Below are 17,574 nucleotides of genomic sequence, written 5' to 3'. Positions count from 1 at the left end.
AATGGGTGCAGTATAAGGAAACTAGTTTCTTTTAATAAAAACAAGAATAAAGAAAACAAGAATCCCAAGAGGCCTGCCTCTTTCCTCAGGAGCTTCATGGGGCAGGCCCGGGAGGGGGTGGGCAAGGGGGGAGGCCTTCTGAGCATCATGTTCCCCGCCTCTCCTATTCCCGAATCACACTGCTTTCTACCATGATAAAAATACCCAGAGCCTCTGTCATTTTAGCAAGATTTAATTAAAACTGCCCTAAATTAAGAAAATCTAGTCATTGTTTGCATTCCTAGATGTCTATGTTTAGTTGAGTCGCACGTAAGCACAGAAATGAAAAACTAGCTTAATTTTTGGCTGCAGGGAAGGGTGTGAATTGGTTTTCTGTCACTTGTGAGGAACATCTTGTGTCTTCCCTCAGCTGGGTTTCTTCCCACCCTCCTGAAGGTCTCTGAGGACAAGCTGCATCTTGGATGTGACCTGAGGAAGCCTCTAGAGCCCACAGATAGACCAGCTCAGAGTGGGCAGGGCCAGGGAAGTCCACCTGAGAGCATCTGTGGCCCAGCCAGGTTTCTGAACGACTGAAAGCTGCTGCCAAGTGGGTCTAGAGTGGGAAGGGGGCTCTCACATATGGGCATTTGTCGCCCCCAGAGCAGAGCTGAATGCTGTGGAGGTGTTCATAAACCTACTTCCGATCTCAAAGAAAGGATCAGGGAAACTTCCAGAATCCCTGGGTGGGGAGGAATGGCTGCAGAGAAGCCATGAATGCAACGTGTAGTAAGAACAAACCTCTAGAGTCAGCCTGTCTTGCTTTGAATCTAAGCTCTGCTCTGTAACCTTGAACATGTTATTCAATCTTTCTGTGCCTGTTTCCTCTGAGATAATCATAACAGTACCTTGCAGGGTCATTGTAAGAATTAACCTAGTTCATAGTTGTGAAATCCTTAAAAGTGCTTGGCTTATAGTAAGTGCCCAAGAAGTGTTAGTTTTTGTAATTATTACAAAGGAGCCCTATCTACCTCTAGGGACTCCCATTGGTTTCCTGTGGCCCGTCTCCCAGACATTGTACTTCCAGAGTGTCTTTCTATTCAAATACTGGAGAGCTTTTGTTTTATTTTACTGATCACTTTGATGGACCGCTGTACAAGCAATGTGTGATCTGCAGGAGGGAGAGCTGTAGGAAGGGTGTGACCCCACAAGCAATCCGAAGTTTGAGTCCAGCAGTAAAGCTGTCGTGGGAACAGCCTAGAGCAGAGAATCTTTCAGCACACCCAGAGCAGACTCAGGCCCTGGAGTAACCATGGAAACGGGAGCCCACAGAGGCAACCAGGGTGTGGGATGGGGACGTGGGTGGATAGATGGATGGATTGATGGCCATGTTGGATAGCTGGGTGAGTATCACCTTCACAGAAGAATAAGGGTCTGGGGAGGCAGCAGCTGTGGGCTCCACTGAGCTAGGGAAGGTCTGGGGAGCTGGGAATGTGTCCTAGGGTAGACAGTTGACCATGATAAAGGACAAGCAGTCCGGGGCAGAAGGGGAATCTTTCCCTGAGATATTTCCCCCAAGTTCCCAGCCTAGAGTAGAGATCAAAGGAGGAGGAGGGGAGTGGGTTTTAGCATCTGTAGCTTCCAAGTCTGGTTTCTGGCCTCGGCAGTCTGTGGCCTGCTTAATGCCCTTAATTGAATGCTGCATCTGCCCAAATCTCTCCTGCTTGCAACCAGGAACTGGGACCGACCCCCTTCCTCAGACGTGTGGTGTGGATAAGTTCAGGGCTGAAAACGTCTGGAGAAACGGGAAGGTCTTACCTGAGGCTGAGATACCATTCCTCAGTGCCAGCTCAGGACTCCCACAGAGTCGGGGCACCCTGGGCCTGCATCCGGGAGTGAAGTCCTTCCAGCTGGCGGCACCTCCAGTCCCCTCGTGGTAAGCAGTGAGGAGGGACTTTCTGTGCTTCCTCTTCCCACCTTGGGAGAAATGGACCCCGGATGTCTGCCAGCTTCTACTCACCCACTGGAAACCAAGAATGCTGACACCCCTAATTCCTCTTCTTCCTGCAACCTCCTCCATTGTTCCTAGTTACACGGGACCATATGACTGAGTTCTGTCCAAAGGAACGTGGGCAGAAATCAAGTCTGCGCTTCCAGACCTGGCCTTGAATACGTCTCCCCCATTCTTCACGCTCTCCCCTCAGCTCCCGTCTTGATGCAGAGGATCCCTAGAAAGGACCCCGAGGCCCTTGAAGCTGTCAGAGCTTTAGATGCAAGGAACCTGGGTCCTCAGATACGTGGAAGGCTATTCCCAAGCACCCAGTGGGACTGTAACAGGAGCAGGAAATGATCCTTTTATTATGTTAAGCCACTGGGATTGGGGGTTGTTTTGTTACAATAATTAGCCTACCTTAATTAATCTTGCACGTACTTGAGATCATTAAGAGGGCAGATTTTGGAACCAGAGAGCCACGTTTGAATCTAAACACCCCATTTAATGGGCATCGCTAAAATGAGATTAATAACAGTACCCAAGTGAGGGCTGGAGGCAAGCAGAGAGCTTGGCACAAGGCCGATCACATCACAAACACTCAGTAATTGTACTAGTCATGGTTAACATCAGAAGCACTAGCTGTGTGCCAGGCCTTGCTATAGCCCTTTAACGCTTCTTTTATAGTCACAGCAGCCTTGCCAGTTGGGACCATCCTAGGTTTTCAGGATGAGAATCACAGGCATGGGGAGGGTAAAGCTGTTGTGGCTAGAAAAGTGGGACTGGGACCCAAGCCACCCAGCCACAGGGCACATTCCTCAGCCCAGGCCTCCCTCACGGCCTCCCTCACCATCACTCTTGGCTTCCTGTTCCTCAGCCGCTTACTGCGGTGGGTAGCTGCTGAGACACTGCCACTCCCTGCATGCAGGTGAGGGTCTTGAGGTGAACTGTCCTGCTATGGTGTCCGCCAGGGCCCAGAGATTAGGGCCAGGGGGAGGGCTGGGGGTGCAGTCCAGTGGTCTGTCACCCAGCAAAGGGTCAGGAGAGGAAGGACAGCAGAAGTGACACGTCACACGTCTGAGGCAGATGGAGGGGGGGCTCCTGGGTGGATGGGGTTCGAACTCCATACCGCAGGCCTCCAGGAAGGCCTGGGGAGAGGGGAAAGACAGCAAGGGCCCAAAGGCTGGTGAGAGTGAGGCGGGAGGAGCCCCTATGCAGGAGCCATGCTGTCCTTTTACCTCTTGTAGCAGCCTTAAGTCTAAATTTAACCAAGTTCATCTTAGTTCAGCCTTATCCCAGGGTGTCCTGGGGAATGTAGTGAAGGGCCCCAGTGGAGCAGCTTCCAGGGGGGCTCACAGTGAGACCTCCAAAGAGAAGGGACCTGGAGCAGGAAGTTTAAGAGGTGGACCCTTGAGATCCCAGCCCTTTAGGAGCAGACCTGTGCCTGCCAGGCGTGAGGCATCTGGTCCCCTTTTATTAAGGGGCTCAGAGAGGAGCCCTTCAGAAATGACCTCAATCCCTTGCCAGCCTTCAGGGACATGCAGGGATGGAGGGCTGAAGGAGGAGAGGACGGTGGCCTCTAGGGATAAAGCCAAATGGCCTAGGCAAGGACTCACAATAAATTCAGTCCAGCAACCAGAAACAGTGCAAAAACTATATAAGTATTTAGTGTGGCCTCTTGAGAAAACACTGAGGAACTGCATTCACAAAGTAGCAAAACTTCTTAAAATCCTTTGTCCCCCAACTTTTCCCTCAGTGTCTCCCACCAGTCTCCCCCACATCCTCCTTCCCAAGGCCCAGCCCCACTCCCTGGCTCAGGGTCTCCCTGTTCTTCTCTCTCTTCTGCTCTGCCTCCACCCTCAGCAGCCTCTCTGTGCCCCTCTCATAGCACGTCCCCCGAGATAGGCCTGCAGGCTCCCGGGTGCCAGTCCCAACACACCAACCACATAATAAATGCTCAGGAGCCAATCCCTTCCAAGGAGGGGAAGACACTGTGATTATTCCTAATCACAACCTGTCTCCAAGGTAAATGGCTCTGAGAGAGCTTGGGAAGACCTGAAGGAGTCAGGGACAGAGGGAAGACAGTAACAGAGGTATCTGGCCTTTTTGGAACCCCGTTCTGGGCAGGTGCTGACCCTAAAACTGGGGTTGCAGTGGGTGTTTACTGAGCTGAGTAAAAGATGGTCCCTGCTCGTGGGGCTCACTGCTGGGCTGCACTCAGACGCACAGCTCAGTGTCTGTGCCCCCAAAGACATGCTGCTCAGGTTCTCAGTCTTGGCTCCACATTGTGATCACTTTAAGATTCACACAGACTCCCTGTGCCCTATTCCAGAAATTTTGATTTATCTGGCCTGGGGTGAGGCCTAAGGCATCGAGAGGCATCAACTCTTTCAAAGTTCCCCAAGCAATTCCAGTGTACAGTCAGAGATGAGCTCCATTACCTAACTGCTTGGGATAGCATGCAGAGCCTGGGGAACACGGAGCCCCAGCCCCAGGCACAGCAACGCTCCCTCTCCAGCTGCCATCTTGATCTACCAGAAGGAAGGAGAGGCGGGGCCAAGGCTCTGGATGGCCCAGAAGAAGGTCAGATAGGAGCTGGGCCTCCTTCATTCGTCATTCAGACATGTACTCAGTTAACTGTTTAATATGAGCACTGTGAAAGAAATGATAGAAAAGGAGTGTTCCAGTTTACATGGGGCAGTTGGGCCTCTCTGAGGAATTGATGTTTAAATTAAGACCTGAGTGACAAGAGAGGAGTCTCTGCCCTGAGAAGCTGCCCTGACAAGCGGAGAGGGCAGCAGGTGCAAAGGCCCCGTGGGCACAGCGAGGGCGCATGCAGCTGGAGGGTGGCTGGTCGAGAAGAGACCAGGGGGATGACATCTGCGAGCTGGGGAGGGTGCATCAGCGGGTCTTGGAGCTGAGGTAAGGAGGTGGCTTTCATTCTCAGCTGGGTAGTTATTCCCTGGAAGGTTTTCCGGAGGGAATGACGTGACCTGGCTTACGTGTTTAAGAAACACTCTGGCTGTGATGGGGAGGGTGGCTGGTAGGGAGCAGATGGACAGTCCACACCCGCACGGTGGCAGGCACCCCTGCACTCACACCCAAGGGAGAGGGTGAGGGCTCAGCATCTCGGCAGTGGGGAATGTAGGTCAGGCAACCTGACTCCCTCAGCCAAGCCGCCAGTGCAGCCCCCTTGCCTGTCAGAGGGAAAAATCCACTCTGAGATGTGTAGGCTCCACTGAGAGATCGGTGTTGGCAGGGAAGGCACAGATAATAGTTGCCCAGGTGCACGAATCTGGGCCACTCTCTGGGGTCCCTTTGTTCCCCTGCCCAGGGTACTCTTCCCCCCACTTCTCTGCCCTTTTGGGCTCTCCCTGGCAGGCCTTGATGTGTGGTTGGAGCTGGCAGTTGTATTTTAAGATCAGGGCTCAGACCTCTAAATAAACCATAAACACAGCCAGGTTCCCTGCTACAGAAGGAAGGAGACAGTTCCATTTCTCTTCTGCATGGTGACTGGGAAATAAACAAGTGGCTCTGCCTGTCACATACACTTAACCCTCTGCAAAGGCATCTGTCACACCCATAGAGCTTCTGCCTCAGCCTTTCCAAGAAATAACTGATGTGCCCCAAAGTCGGGCTTCTCCTTACAGCCTCCTCCTTACGGCCCCCTCCTTACAGCCTCCAAGTTCACTTTCTGTTCAAGGAGAGGTGGGTGTGGGGGCTTGTCCTTGACCCAGAGAAACAAAGGGCAGGTAGGGGACACTGGGCCCCCAGTGGCTAAGGGCATGGTGACTTAGCTGTGTCAGCTGGGGAGGGAACAAGGGAGAGGACAGGGGGAGGGGAGGAGGGGGAGCGGAAGGAGGGAGGCAGAGCCAAAGGGGGCAGAGAGTGCCTCCTGGTGGAGGGGCAAGAGCCCCAGGGACCTGGACAGAGCCCTGGTGGTCTGCATGTGGGGTGGCAGTGGGCGTGGGAGGAACAAAGAAAAAGAGAAGGCGGGGGAACTCTTTGTCCGTGGAAAACATCTCCCACGACCACAAAGGAAGAAGGAATGAGCAATAACAAAATCAGACAGGAACAGAAGGAGGCAGGAAGATAAATAAGGCAGGGGAGGGAGGAAAACCCCAGTCATCAAACCCAAGCGTTTTGGGGGAGGGTGCCTCCGAATTTAGCAGGAAAGGGTGATTTATGCACTGAGTTAAACCAGGGGAAGAGCCAGGAGTGAGGCCAAGGGAATGGGAGCAGTGGCCATGCAGCAGAAGCGACACAGACTGTGATGGTGAAGCAGAAGCGGGGCTGTGAGCTTTGGGGTGGCCAGAAGCCAGGGCACAGTGAGAGGATGGAGGGGAAGGGTCAGAGAGAGCCACATGGTCCGTGAAGCCTGGCCCTCCAGTGCTGCTGCTGAGGGCACCTTGGCAGGGAGGGGTCACAGGCGTCACCCCCAGGGGATGGGAGGGGCTAGAAAGGGTGAAAGAGGCAGCGGTACAGCCCTGGCCCATGTCCTTAAGTGCACGCAGCTCCGAGGGCAGGCCCACAATCAGCAGCACCCCGATGGGGATAACAGCCACCCAGGGACCTCTAGACTGCCACCTTGCCAGGTGTGGGGAGAGTCAGGGACTTCAAACCCAGCAGACCTTGATAGGGGATAAGGTGAGCATACTCTAGAAAACAGACCTTGAAAGAATAGAGATGGAGACAAAGACATCAAATAACAAATACCAGATACAGATACACACTCTCTCTCCCTCTCCCTCCCTCTCTCTGAATCTCAATCTCAATCTCAATCTCTCTCTCTCTCTCTCTCTCACACACACACACACCCCCCTCTCTGAAAGCATCAGACACAAGAGAAAGGAAGCTCATGTGGCCCTCCCCACCCTTTTCTCCCCTCCCACATGTGCCTTCCTTCCAGGAATCCGCTGCACTTGCAGAGGCCTGCAGGGACATGGGCATGGGCCCTGTGAGCCAACAGCACACCTGCACCCCCCGCCCCCCAACACACACCCAGAGGCAGGTGGCTGGTACAGGCTTGGGGCCACGAGAATGCACTGAAGTCACACTGAGAGTCAGTCCTCCCCAAGATCCAAGGTGCCAAGAGCACTCAAGCTCTGCAGAGCATCAGTTTAGCTGGGTTGGGATTGCCAGGGCCATGAAAAGAGAGGCTGTACTTCCCACTGCAGCTGTGATGGCTGCCCTGTGAGACCAGGGCCACACTTCAGGGGCTTTCCAGACTTCTAACCAAGACTTGTAGCCCACTAGCTCCCTGCTAAGCTCATATAGTGCTCCAGCCTGTGCAAATGGGGACCATGCAAAAGGGCTGAGAGACCAAGGGGAGGGATCTCCCAGGGACTGTGGGTCCATTTCTAGGCTTGGACCCAACAGGCAACATCTCAAGGAATAATTCTCAGATCTGGGCCACAAGTGTCCTGGGGAATGGAGACATAGGTACTAAGAACATCTATGCTGGATCCACACCCACAGTTCCCCTGTCCTCATGCGCACAGTTGTCATTTTATTACATACACATATCCTGTCATAGTACCACTGAATACTACACTGTATATAGCGCACTGTACACACACTGCCCCCAGATTGCCCTTTTTGACACACTGTACACACTGCCTCAGCTCTCAGACATCCCACTCTTATCAACAGGGCATGTGCAGACACTGAAAAGTCCTACTGTCTTCAGACTACACACACACAGCTAGTTCCCTGCACTCCTCTGAAGCCCTCACACCACACCGGCCTGCACACACTAGGTGCCCACACAGAGTTCCCAAACAGCTCTGTGACTCGCTCCCACACCGGTCAGGCCTGCCCTGCTGCCTCTGGCAGCCAGCTAAGCTCAACCTCAGGCTCCTCTACCTCGTCTTCTCTCCTGCTGTCTTTCCCCAACATCCCACTCCCCCAGCTTCAGGAAACTTTTCTTCAGGTCCCTAAAAGGGGGAAATGAGGCGTTCCTTGCGTCCTGCCCTTCCCCCGGACTCGCGCAAACGGCCCCTTGTTCCCCAGTTTGGCTCCCACTGAAAAGGAAAGGTCGCCATAGGCAGTCCCTAGTTGGGCCCTGAGAGGAGGGACGGTGACAATAATAGCTGCCACCAGGGGATGGGTGAGGGACTGGGAAAAGTGTCGGCCCTGAGTGGAGCTGGAGACGCAAAGGGGTCGCCAGGGCGCGCCGGGGAGAGCAGAGAAGCCGAGGCGGCGGCTGCATCTCCAGTCTGGGGCGGCGGCCGTGCCGGGAGCTGGGGCGCGCGGAGCTGTCCGTTCAGCACTACCGCGCCGCACCCCGGCGCAGGGCCCGCGCCCAGGCGCTCGGGCTCCGCTCCCGCTCCACCTCCCGCGGGCGCCTGCGGCGCGGGCTGCTGTCTCTCCTGGGGGCTGAGAGGCGCGCAGATCGAGGGAGGGGGTGCTTTGCGAGGGCTGGGGCCACGCAGCCACCTGTGAGCCTCTGGCAACTGCGGGCAACGGCAGCGTCTCCGGTCAGGGACAGAAGAAGACGCTTGGCGGACCCCGCCCGCCGGCCCGCAGGGCGCACACACAGGCTCACACACACTCACACCCGCGCGCACACGCACAGCCAGCCAGCAGCGGCGGCCGCAACGATGCTAACAAGCAGGTCTGGGAAGTTTCCCGCCGGCCTCCGCCGTGGGCTCCGGTGTTCGCAGGTAAGGGCTTCCAGAACGCGCAGGGCAAGCCCAGGCGGCTCTGCTGGGTGAGGCGCGGCACACGCGGATCGGAGGCACGGCGCCAGGCGGGCTGGGGGGCGGGGGGACTCCAGGAGTAGGGGCTGGGCGTCGGGGACGTCAGGCCAGCTCCCTTCCCCCAGCCCTGGTTTACGGAACCGAGCGGTGAATTTCCCCGCCCCCCTCCCGGAGCTACGCGCTCCTCATCTCAGCCCAGCCCTGCCCGTGAGCATTCCAGGTCCGGTCCCTTCTGTCTGCGGCGAGCGGGCGGGGGCGTCTCCTCCGCCCGCCCACGGGCAAGGTCAGCTTCCTAGGGCTCTGAGAGCCTCCGGGGCGCGATCCCCCGAAAGCTTAAAACGACCGACAGGATCCCTGGGGTGGGGGTGGAGGTGCGGCTACGCTGGTGGAAACAACCCCCTGCAGCCTTTCTCAGGGAGGGGACCAAACCCCACAGCGTTTCCCCCATCTCAGTGTCCTTCAGCACCCAGAGAGCCCCCTCCCCCCCGGAGAGGACTGGGCCCTCCAGAGACTGGTGGGAGAGAGGGAGGGGTGCTCAGGCCCTGAGCATCCCGCTCTCACCGGACGCGGTTCCTTCGGCTTCCAGGTATAGCGCCCCCGCGCGGCGCGGGCGGCTGGGCGTCTCGAGCATGACCGGCCAGAGCCTGTGGGACGTGTCCGAGCCCAACGTCGAGGATGGAGAGATCCGAATCAACGTCGGAGGCTTCAAGAGGCGGCTGCGCTCGCACACGCTGCTGCGCTTCCCCGAGACGCGCCTGGGCCGCCTGCTGCTCTGCCACTCGCGCGAGGCCATTCTAGAGCTCTGTGATGACTACGACGATGTCCAGCGAGAGTTCTACTTTGACCGCAACCCTGAGCTCTTTCCCTACGTGCTGCATTTCTACCACACCGGCAAGCTTCACGTCATGGCGGAGCTGTGCGTCTTCTCCTTCAGCCAGGAGATCGAGTACTGGGGCATCAACGAGTTCTTCATTGACTCCTGCTGCAGCTACAGCTACCACGGCCGCAAAGTGGAGCCCGAGCAGGAGAAGTGGGACGAGCAGAGCGAACAGGAGAGCACCACGTCCTCCTTCGATGAGATCCTGGCCTTCTACAACGACGCCTCCAAATTCGATGGGCAGCCCCTGGGCAACTTCCGCAGGCAGCTGTGGCTGGCGCTGGACAATCCCGGCTACTCTGTCTTGAGCAGGGTCTTCAGCATCCTGTCCATTCTGGTGGTGCTGGGGTCCATCATCACCATGTGTCTCAACAGTCTTCCAGACTTTCAAATCCCCGACAGCCAGGGCAACCCTGGCGAGGACCCCAGGTTTGAAATAGTGGAACACTTTGGCATCGCCTGGTTCACGTTTGAACTGGTGGCCAGGTTTGCTGTAGCCCCCGACTTCCTCAAGTTTTTCAAGAATGCCCTAAACCTTATCGACCTCATGTCCATTGTCCCCTTCTACATCACCTTAGTGGTGAACCTGGTGGTGGAGAGCACACCTACCTTGGCCAACTTGGGCAGGGTGGCCCAGGTCCTGAGGCTGATGCGGATTTTCCGCATCCTAAAGTTGGCCAGACACTCCACCGGCCTCCGCTCGCTGGGGGCTACCCTGAAATACAGCTACAAAGAAGTAGGGCTGCTCTTGCTCTACCTCTCCGTGGGGATTTCCATCTTCTCTGTAGTGGCCTACACCATCGAAAAGGAGGAGAATGAGGGCCTGGCCACCATCCCTGCCTGCTGGTGGTGGGCCACCGTCAGTATGACCACTGTGGGGTATGGGGATGTGGTCCCAGGGACCACGGCAGGGAAGCTGACTGCCTCTGCCTGCATCCTGGCAGGTATCCTCGTGGTGGTACTGCCCATCACCTTGATCTTCAATAAGTTCTCCCACTTTTATCGGCGCCAAAAGCAGCTTGAGAGTGCCATGCGCAGCTGTGACTTTGGAGATGGAATGAAGGAGGTCCCTTCCGTTAATTTAAGGGACTACTATGCCCATAAAGTTAAGTCCCTCATGGCAAGCCTGACAAACATGAGTAGGAGCTCACCAAGCGAACTAAGTTTAAATGATTCCCTGCATTAGCCGGGAAGGACTGTCATCCTCAACCCCCCCCTGCTGAGCTGCCTCTTGCTCCTCTGGCACCTTAGGTGTAAGGAATATGCCCAGACCCAAAGGGGAGAGAGGCATGGGCTATGCACCCCAGGTTGTTTTCATGGTATTTAGAATAAGTCTTGGCAGTGTGTCTGACACCATAACTTTGCACCTTTCAATGAAATGACACTCATTGGTCTTTGCATTGTGGACATAAAATGTTCACCTTTCTGCCAGATGAGTAGCCCCCCAGAATGCTAATTTTCCTGTTCACTGTGTATTCTAGTGCTTGTGGCCCAGTACTGTCTGTGAGTTGTTTGTGCTCCTGTTTCTGAGGTTGTCATGTGAGTTCTGTACAAAAATCCCCCACAAATCTGTCCAGAGGAAACACATCTATGGGGTCAGCGAGGATATGACAAGATTTTGCTCACAGTCATGTGAAAACAAAATCTCAGCTCTTTATCCATTGCTTCCATTTAGTTTTAATACCAAAACAAAGAGAATGTGAAGTTATGCACACATGACCAGTGCAAGTCTCTGATTGTTTTTATAAATGATCTATAGCTTTGTGGCTTGCATGGGTACACCAGTCACCTTTAGAACCATGTATACTGATGTTCATCTCATAATGTTATTCTTTAGAGAATGTTACTCAGTTAAATATGTAGTGAAGATTAAAAATTTTTCCCAAGAACAGATGCATTAGGGACAGGGCTTCAGCTAAGTATCGGCCAAATTACAAGATGCTGAAAGACCTTTTGAATTCAGGCCTCCGACTTTCCTAGGAGAAATTCATTTCTGGCCGAGGTTCCTGGTCTACGCCAATTGACCAAACTTTGCTGTGTCTTAGATATCAGCATGTCTTTTGCGATATTTATTTCTTAAGGTCTTTAGAAATTAGGTTGTATGTCTTTCTCAGAAGGCATTTACTGTTGTCTTGTGTCCTCGAGGAAAACGTTGGATTGCTAGCAAGGGCAGTAGCTTAGAAACTTTTGTCGCCTGCTCTGAAAGCTTGTCAAATAAGAGCCCTTTTATTTCCAAGCAGAATTTACTTAGATAATTTTGCTTTTAGGATACAATCTGTTATATATGATGCTTTAATTGCCCTGTAGTTCCTGTATGACATGGAAACCTGTTGGTGTGGAAGTGTGTACTCAAAATACAGACATGCATGAAGGCTGTATGGCTTATCCAGGATGGAAATATTATAGTTCCTATTTCCATTTTCATGGCCTTTTGTTGGGGGAGTGGGGGTAGAGGCTAGAAGGAAGGAAAGAATTGTAAAACAAAACATCGCTGCTTCATAAAGGGTCATAAATAATCGCAAACTTGAAAAGCTTAGTGCTCTTTAAAAGACCTTGAAACTTTTAAACTTGTGTTGAAGGTTGAGAACTCTTTCCTTTTCCAAACCACCCTCCCGCCTCCTCTTCAGTTAACTAGTGCAGTAACATTGTGAAGGGGAACCTGGGGCCCTTCATAGAAATAGTTCTCTGTTACCTTCTAGGTAATCAGAAGGCTTTCCAGTTGGCTCCCATTATTGTTCAGTTTTTGGAAAGGCTACAGAATCCAGGGGCCTAAGCATGGAGTTAGGCTTTTTATGCAAAGCTTGGACCTTCCCTAAAGAGGTCCATTTTGTGTCTTAGTCGTTGGAAGATAATACATACCTCATGGAGGTGGCAAGGATCTTGTCAAAAGGCTTTGTGTACTTGTAGTTGCCATGGCTACTACCTAGCAGGCAATTTCTTGGATGAATGCACTAGTCACTTACTCCCTTGAGTCCCCAGTTGGGATCCTTCCATCAGGCTGGAGCCTCATGCGGGCAGGGAGGCAGCCACCTCCTAGTGCCTGATGGTCTACCACTTACATCTGTTTCTCAGCAGCATTAGGAAACGTGAGATGACTTAGGGGCATCTGGCCACCAAGTCAGAAGAGCAGGGTTATTTTTCAGAATCTGTACATGAAGTACTTGGCTTTGGCTGATGGCTCCAGAGAATTAACAAAATCATCCCCAGCTGCACTGAAGGCCAAGTGAGGGCTGTTCAGTTTGCCAAGGCTGATGGTATTGGGTTGCCTAGTGTGATATCCATGGTCACATTCACAACCACAAAGCTTGTGAAAAGTAGAAACAAGGAAGGAGGCAGAAGAGCTCAGTCACTTTCATGAGTATTTTTCTAAACAGGTAGGTTTTACCACTAATAAAGAGATCTCCCTAGTAGTTACTCTTTGCAGATGTGGAAGCTAGAACACTTGACTTTCCATTTTGGTAATGACTTTGCTTTTATCTGGTGCCTTTCATTGGGGGAATCCCAAAGTGCTTTAGAGACTGCCTTTTTAATATCCCTTGTACATATATATACTTGTATAAAATATTGCTTTGCCCATCCTGGACCTTCAGTCCCTTCTGAGTATGAGAATGTCCTAATAGCATCGAGATCTACAAGCGGTGGTTTCAGGTAAGAGGCAGAGAGAACAGCTGGTCTAAACACCTGAGTTAATTTCCACAAAGGACGGAGACTCAGAGTGACCTGGGGGAAATAACTTTCCTCTCCTCCACAGTACCAGCAGTGCACAAGTGCTCCCTACTGGGCTGACTGATGCTACTAGGTAACATCTTATGTAGCAGTTTCTTCCGGTCCCTGAAACCAGTCAGGGAGGCCAGGTTAATTTTCTTCTTTGTTTCTGGGGTTAAGAATATAAGTATGAAGAGGCAACTTTGGCCACCAGGCTTTCAGACTGACCCATAAACCTCCTTTAGGGGGACACAGTAGAAGCCTCAGGTCACTTATTTCCAGCTGCTGCCTTGAGAGCAGCTTCACTCCTGACATTTGAAGGTTGTTATTTTCGACACCCATGGGGCAAATATATGGGCCAGGCTTTTCTCATATATGTGATGAGAATTTTGAAAGTGCTGGCTGGGAAGTGGTATCGTCTTTGTTGCATAGATGTCCATTGATTATATAGGTTGGTGTTTTCTGCCAAATCCCCATATTTCCTGGGTTTGCTACTGAAGAGGGGCATGTTGTAATGCCAAACTAAGTTGTAGCTCCTCAGGTAGTAACTGGTATTTAATATTTGGATTTGTTACTTCTACTTATCTTAGTACTCAAATAATTGAACTACCTGCTAATTCTTGCCTCATTTCAAAGAAAATGATTTGTTATGCACTTTGGGATGGTAGTGATGTGTACAGACTGTATGTTATCTACTTGAAGGTTTAGCTGGTATTTCTTGTATGTTTTAACAGCATGACTTATTACAGAGTTGTAATTTTAAAAATTGAGAACGCTGTATTTGCGATGTCAGTGTTAACAGTCATTAACACACTACTGTGCAAGCATTGACAGAGGCGCTGCTGAGACGTTATGGCTGATGGCTGCACTTTATTCTCTGTCTCAACTTGGGAATGAGGAGTAACACTGACACACTCAGGACTCCAGCCTGGAGGAGCATGCAGATTAAACAGCAAAAAGTTATTACATTTCCTTACGGCATTTACTACACATAGAGTGGGAAACACAACAAGGATATTCGACCGTGGGGACCGGGTTTCCTGAGAACTGTCCAGATCTCCTGGGCTTTTTGGGCATTTGGTGGGAAGAGTTGTATTTATTCTTTGCAGGCATGTAGAGGTAGGGTCCCTTTTTCACCAGTATATAGAGCTATCAACCTGCTTTGTAGAGGACTGGTAGTTTATTTTTGGAGCCCTTGTGCAATAGACATTTCTTGCAGGATTTTCCCCTTCCACACTATCTTGCTCAGCACCACTAATGGGTTTGCCAATAGCAGTCCCACCCCACCCCCAGGTGCCATTCTCCCTCCGGCTGTAGTACCTCCTTGACAGTAAATCAGATTCTGGGTAAGCTGATGGTCCAGGTTGGTATGCTGTGAATATTGCTGGGAGATACATAGAACCAGCCCTCAACACCTACTTAACCTGGTAGTGACTTAAACTAGGAGCCATTCTGAAGGCAGCAAACCTGTAGGAAGGTCACTGGGCTCACTGGGCTCTGCTCCTTCCTTTGCCTTCAGCTCTATAATCTTAGGCTCACCACTTAGCCTCGCTGAACCTCACATCCCACTGCTGCAAAATGAGGTTGGATTACATCATCTTTAGAGCTCTGCCCAGCTCTTCATCTCAATGTATAAACAGAATTTCTGCATGTCCCTCTACCTCTCCGTTACAGCAGGGAGCAGATCCCAATATCTTTAATTTATTTTTAAGCAGAGCAGAAGGACTGCTCACAAAGAACCTTCTACTTGCTTTCATTTCTCTCTTCACAGCCAACTACAATAGACAACAGTTCCAGGGACAATGATACCAGAGAAATACATAAGCTGGTGTCTGTGCCAGGTGAACAGTTTGAAAACAATCAACCAGTTTCTCCTTTAGGCTTTAAGCTATTCACATTTAAATCAAAGTCATCTTATTAAAAATCATTAGAGAGGAAAATTAGCCACAGGGCTACCTTTCTGCCATTTTATATTAGTTCCCTTTGCATAGCCTGGGATCTCCCACCCCTTTCCTTAAGTGGACATGGGATGATGGACCACCCCCATCCTCACTGAGGAGCAGGGCCATCTGCAGGCGTTACTGCTGCATAACCTGAAGGAGGGTGTGGCGACCTGTGTTCACCTTGCCCCCAGTCTTCTATGGCTGAGGATGGGCATTGGAGGACCAATATGCAGACCTGAGCAGACACTAAGGGTTACCAAAGTCGTTGTATTCCCATAAAGCAGGGAAGAGTGCATCTCCTCCCTCCAGCAGGGGTATAAATGTATGTTCAGGGATATTTTGGGGCCAGGATGCCTTGCATCTTAAAAAGAAAAACAAACACCTCCTCTTGAGGGAAGAACTTAAATGCTACATTCACATGGTTATTATCTCCTCCTATTTTTAGGAGAATTTTAACTAGAGTTTCTACCCAAGGACCTTGTCTTGGAATCACAACCGACTGATACTGTAGATCTGAAGACGGGAAACATTTCCCTCCTCCTGTGGCCTCATTTGTCAATATCCTCCTCCTCTGGGCTTAATTCTCCAAAGCAAGTGGCTTTGTCTGCAGGTGAAAAGCTGATGCTTTCAGCTATATACAAACAAGGCCTTTAAGACATGGCCAAGGGGAAGGGACATGGCAGAGGAGGAAGGAAGACTCTGTCTGGGGGCTGGTGCAAGTTCTTACATCAGGAAAGGGAAGAAACAGCCAGGGAGAAGAGGACAGACAAGGGGTGCCACGAGAAGAGAGTGAATAAAAGAAAAGAACAAGGGGGAAAGAGCAGACAGTAAGTTAAGGAGAACAGGAGAGGCTCTGTGTAATGAATTATATTAGCCTTCTGTTGAATTCATTTTCTTTCCTGTCAACATAGCATGCCCTGAGTCTGCCCTGAGCCCACCAGTGGCCTCCTGGGAGGTGGTAGAGCAGGAGCCCATGCCCCCATCTCCACCTGGTCCCTCTCCAACCATGGGGGCCACAGGCTGGTGGAACAGAGATATGGGAACTACTGAAAGCCTTTGGGTGAAGAGGGCATGCGGACACAAGGAAAGATGGGGTGAATGTGTCCCATTAAAGATGGGACTACTGGGTTGCAGGAAAGAGGACCAGATGTTGGCCAGACAGAGGAGGTGGTGGGAGTCAGAAATGGAGAGATGGGGGGAAGGGAAAGGGAAGCAACCTCCACCAACAGGGACCCACACAAGCAAAGACAAGGAGGCCCACACAGGCCAGCATGTGTAAGAAACACATAAATCAGCATGGCTGAGAAGAATCACGATACAAAAAAAGCCCAGAGGAAGGCCGTTGAAGGAGCTCAAGCTTCATTCTGTCACTGGGGTGGGATGTCCTGAGCATACTAGTGCTGTCAGAACAGGACTGGCATTAGCCTGGAGGCCTGGGAAGGGCCAGGAGACCTATTTGAGGCCAGATAAGAAGGAAGTAGGCTGGAGAGGAAGGGGCAGGGTGGGTTGCCAAGGAGAGCGACTCTATAGGAGTCTGCCAATGACTGGATGTGGGATGAGGGAGAAGGAGGGTGAGATGGCTCCTGGCTTCTGGCTTGGTGACTGGATGGTTGGGTGGATGGTGCTACCAAAAGAGACAGGGAATACCTGGATCCGTCCCAAGGCTTAGTCCCCTTGCTGAGCACTGGGGACATATAGGCTCAGGTGTGCAGAGGGCAGAGGGAGGCCTGGGATGGTTTTTTCAGCTGAGAAATGGAAGTTGAGGCCATGGGTGAGATTGCCCACAAGGGGTACAAGGAGAAACAGGAGAAAGGAAAGCCACTCTACAGACTGGCAGCCGTAGGAGGAGTGAGATGCAAAGCCCTGCTTTCCTCTGCTGGCCCATTTTGGCTGTCATCCTCTCTCCTTTCCCCTGAGAAATTCCCAGTGGTTGATCTCTGCTGGAAGCCTCAGCTGTCCTCTTCACCCACTTCCTCATTTAACTCTGTGATCAGCTTCTCTTCCTACCACTCTCTGCAAACTGCTCTCTTGAAGATGCTGTCCTAAAAACCAAATTCTGTGGCCCTTCCTCAGTTCTCAAGCTCCCCCTAATTCTTTGACCCCATAGACCAAACCCTAAGCTTTCTGCACATTTAAGTTCTTTGGACATAGCCCACTGCTGGCCCTCCCATGGGCTCTGCCTCTCCCTCTCACAGCCCTCTGGGTCTTCATGCTCCTGCCTCTTATCATCATGCATTTCTCCCAAACTTCTGTCCTTAGCAGCCTGCAGTGCTCTTCACCCACTGTAGCCTCAACAAGGGTGCCAATGATTTGCATGTCTCCTTGCCTGGCCCCACGTCACCTGAGGCCCATGCACATTACCCATGTACATCTGGGAGTCAC

General features: G+C 51.9%; 1 protein-coding gene across 1 annotated transcript; it reads left to right on the top strand.

Annotated features, from left to right (window-relative positions):
• The first annotated feature begins 8,035 nt into the window (after positions 1-8,035).
• On the top strand, positions 8,036-16,329 carry KCNS2 (potassium voltage-gated channel modifier subfamily S member 2). Its single transcript, XM_036875898.2, has 2 exons — positions 8,036-8,631; positions 9,254-16,329. Exon 2 carries the CDS (start codon positions 9,297-9,299, stop codon positions 10,728-10,730), a length of 1,434 nt encoding a protein of 477 aa, XP_036731793.2. The 5' UTR covers positions 8,036-8,631; positions 9,254-9,296; the 3' UTR covers positions 10,731-16,329.
• Positions 16,330-17,574: the final 1,245 nt, after the last annotated feature.

Source organism: Manis pentadactyla, chromosome 3 (genome assembly GCF_030020395.1).
Source record: "Manis pentadactyla isolate mManPen7 chromosome 3, mManPen7.hap1, whole genome shotgun sequence".
NCBI lineage: Eukaryota > Metazoa > Chordata > Mammalia > Pholidota > Manidae > Manis > Manis pentadactyla.
Note: the sequence above shows the minus strand (reverse complement) of the source record. Positions and strands in the feature narration are given on the sequence as shown.

Coding starts and splice junctions, on each gene's coding strand:
- KCNS2 (XM_036875898.2), top strand. CDS start 9,297: ATGACCGGCCAGAGCCTGTGGGACGTGTCCGAGCCCAACGTCGAGGAT.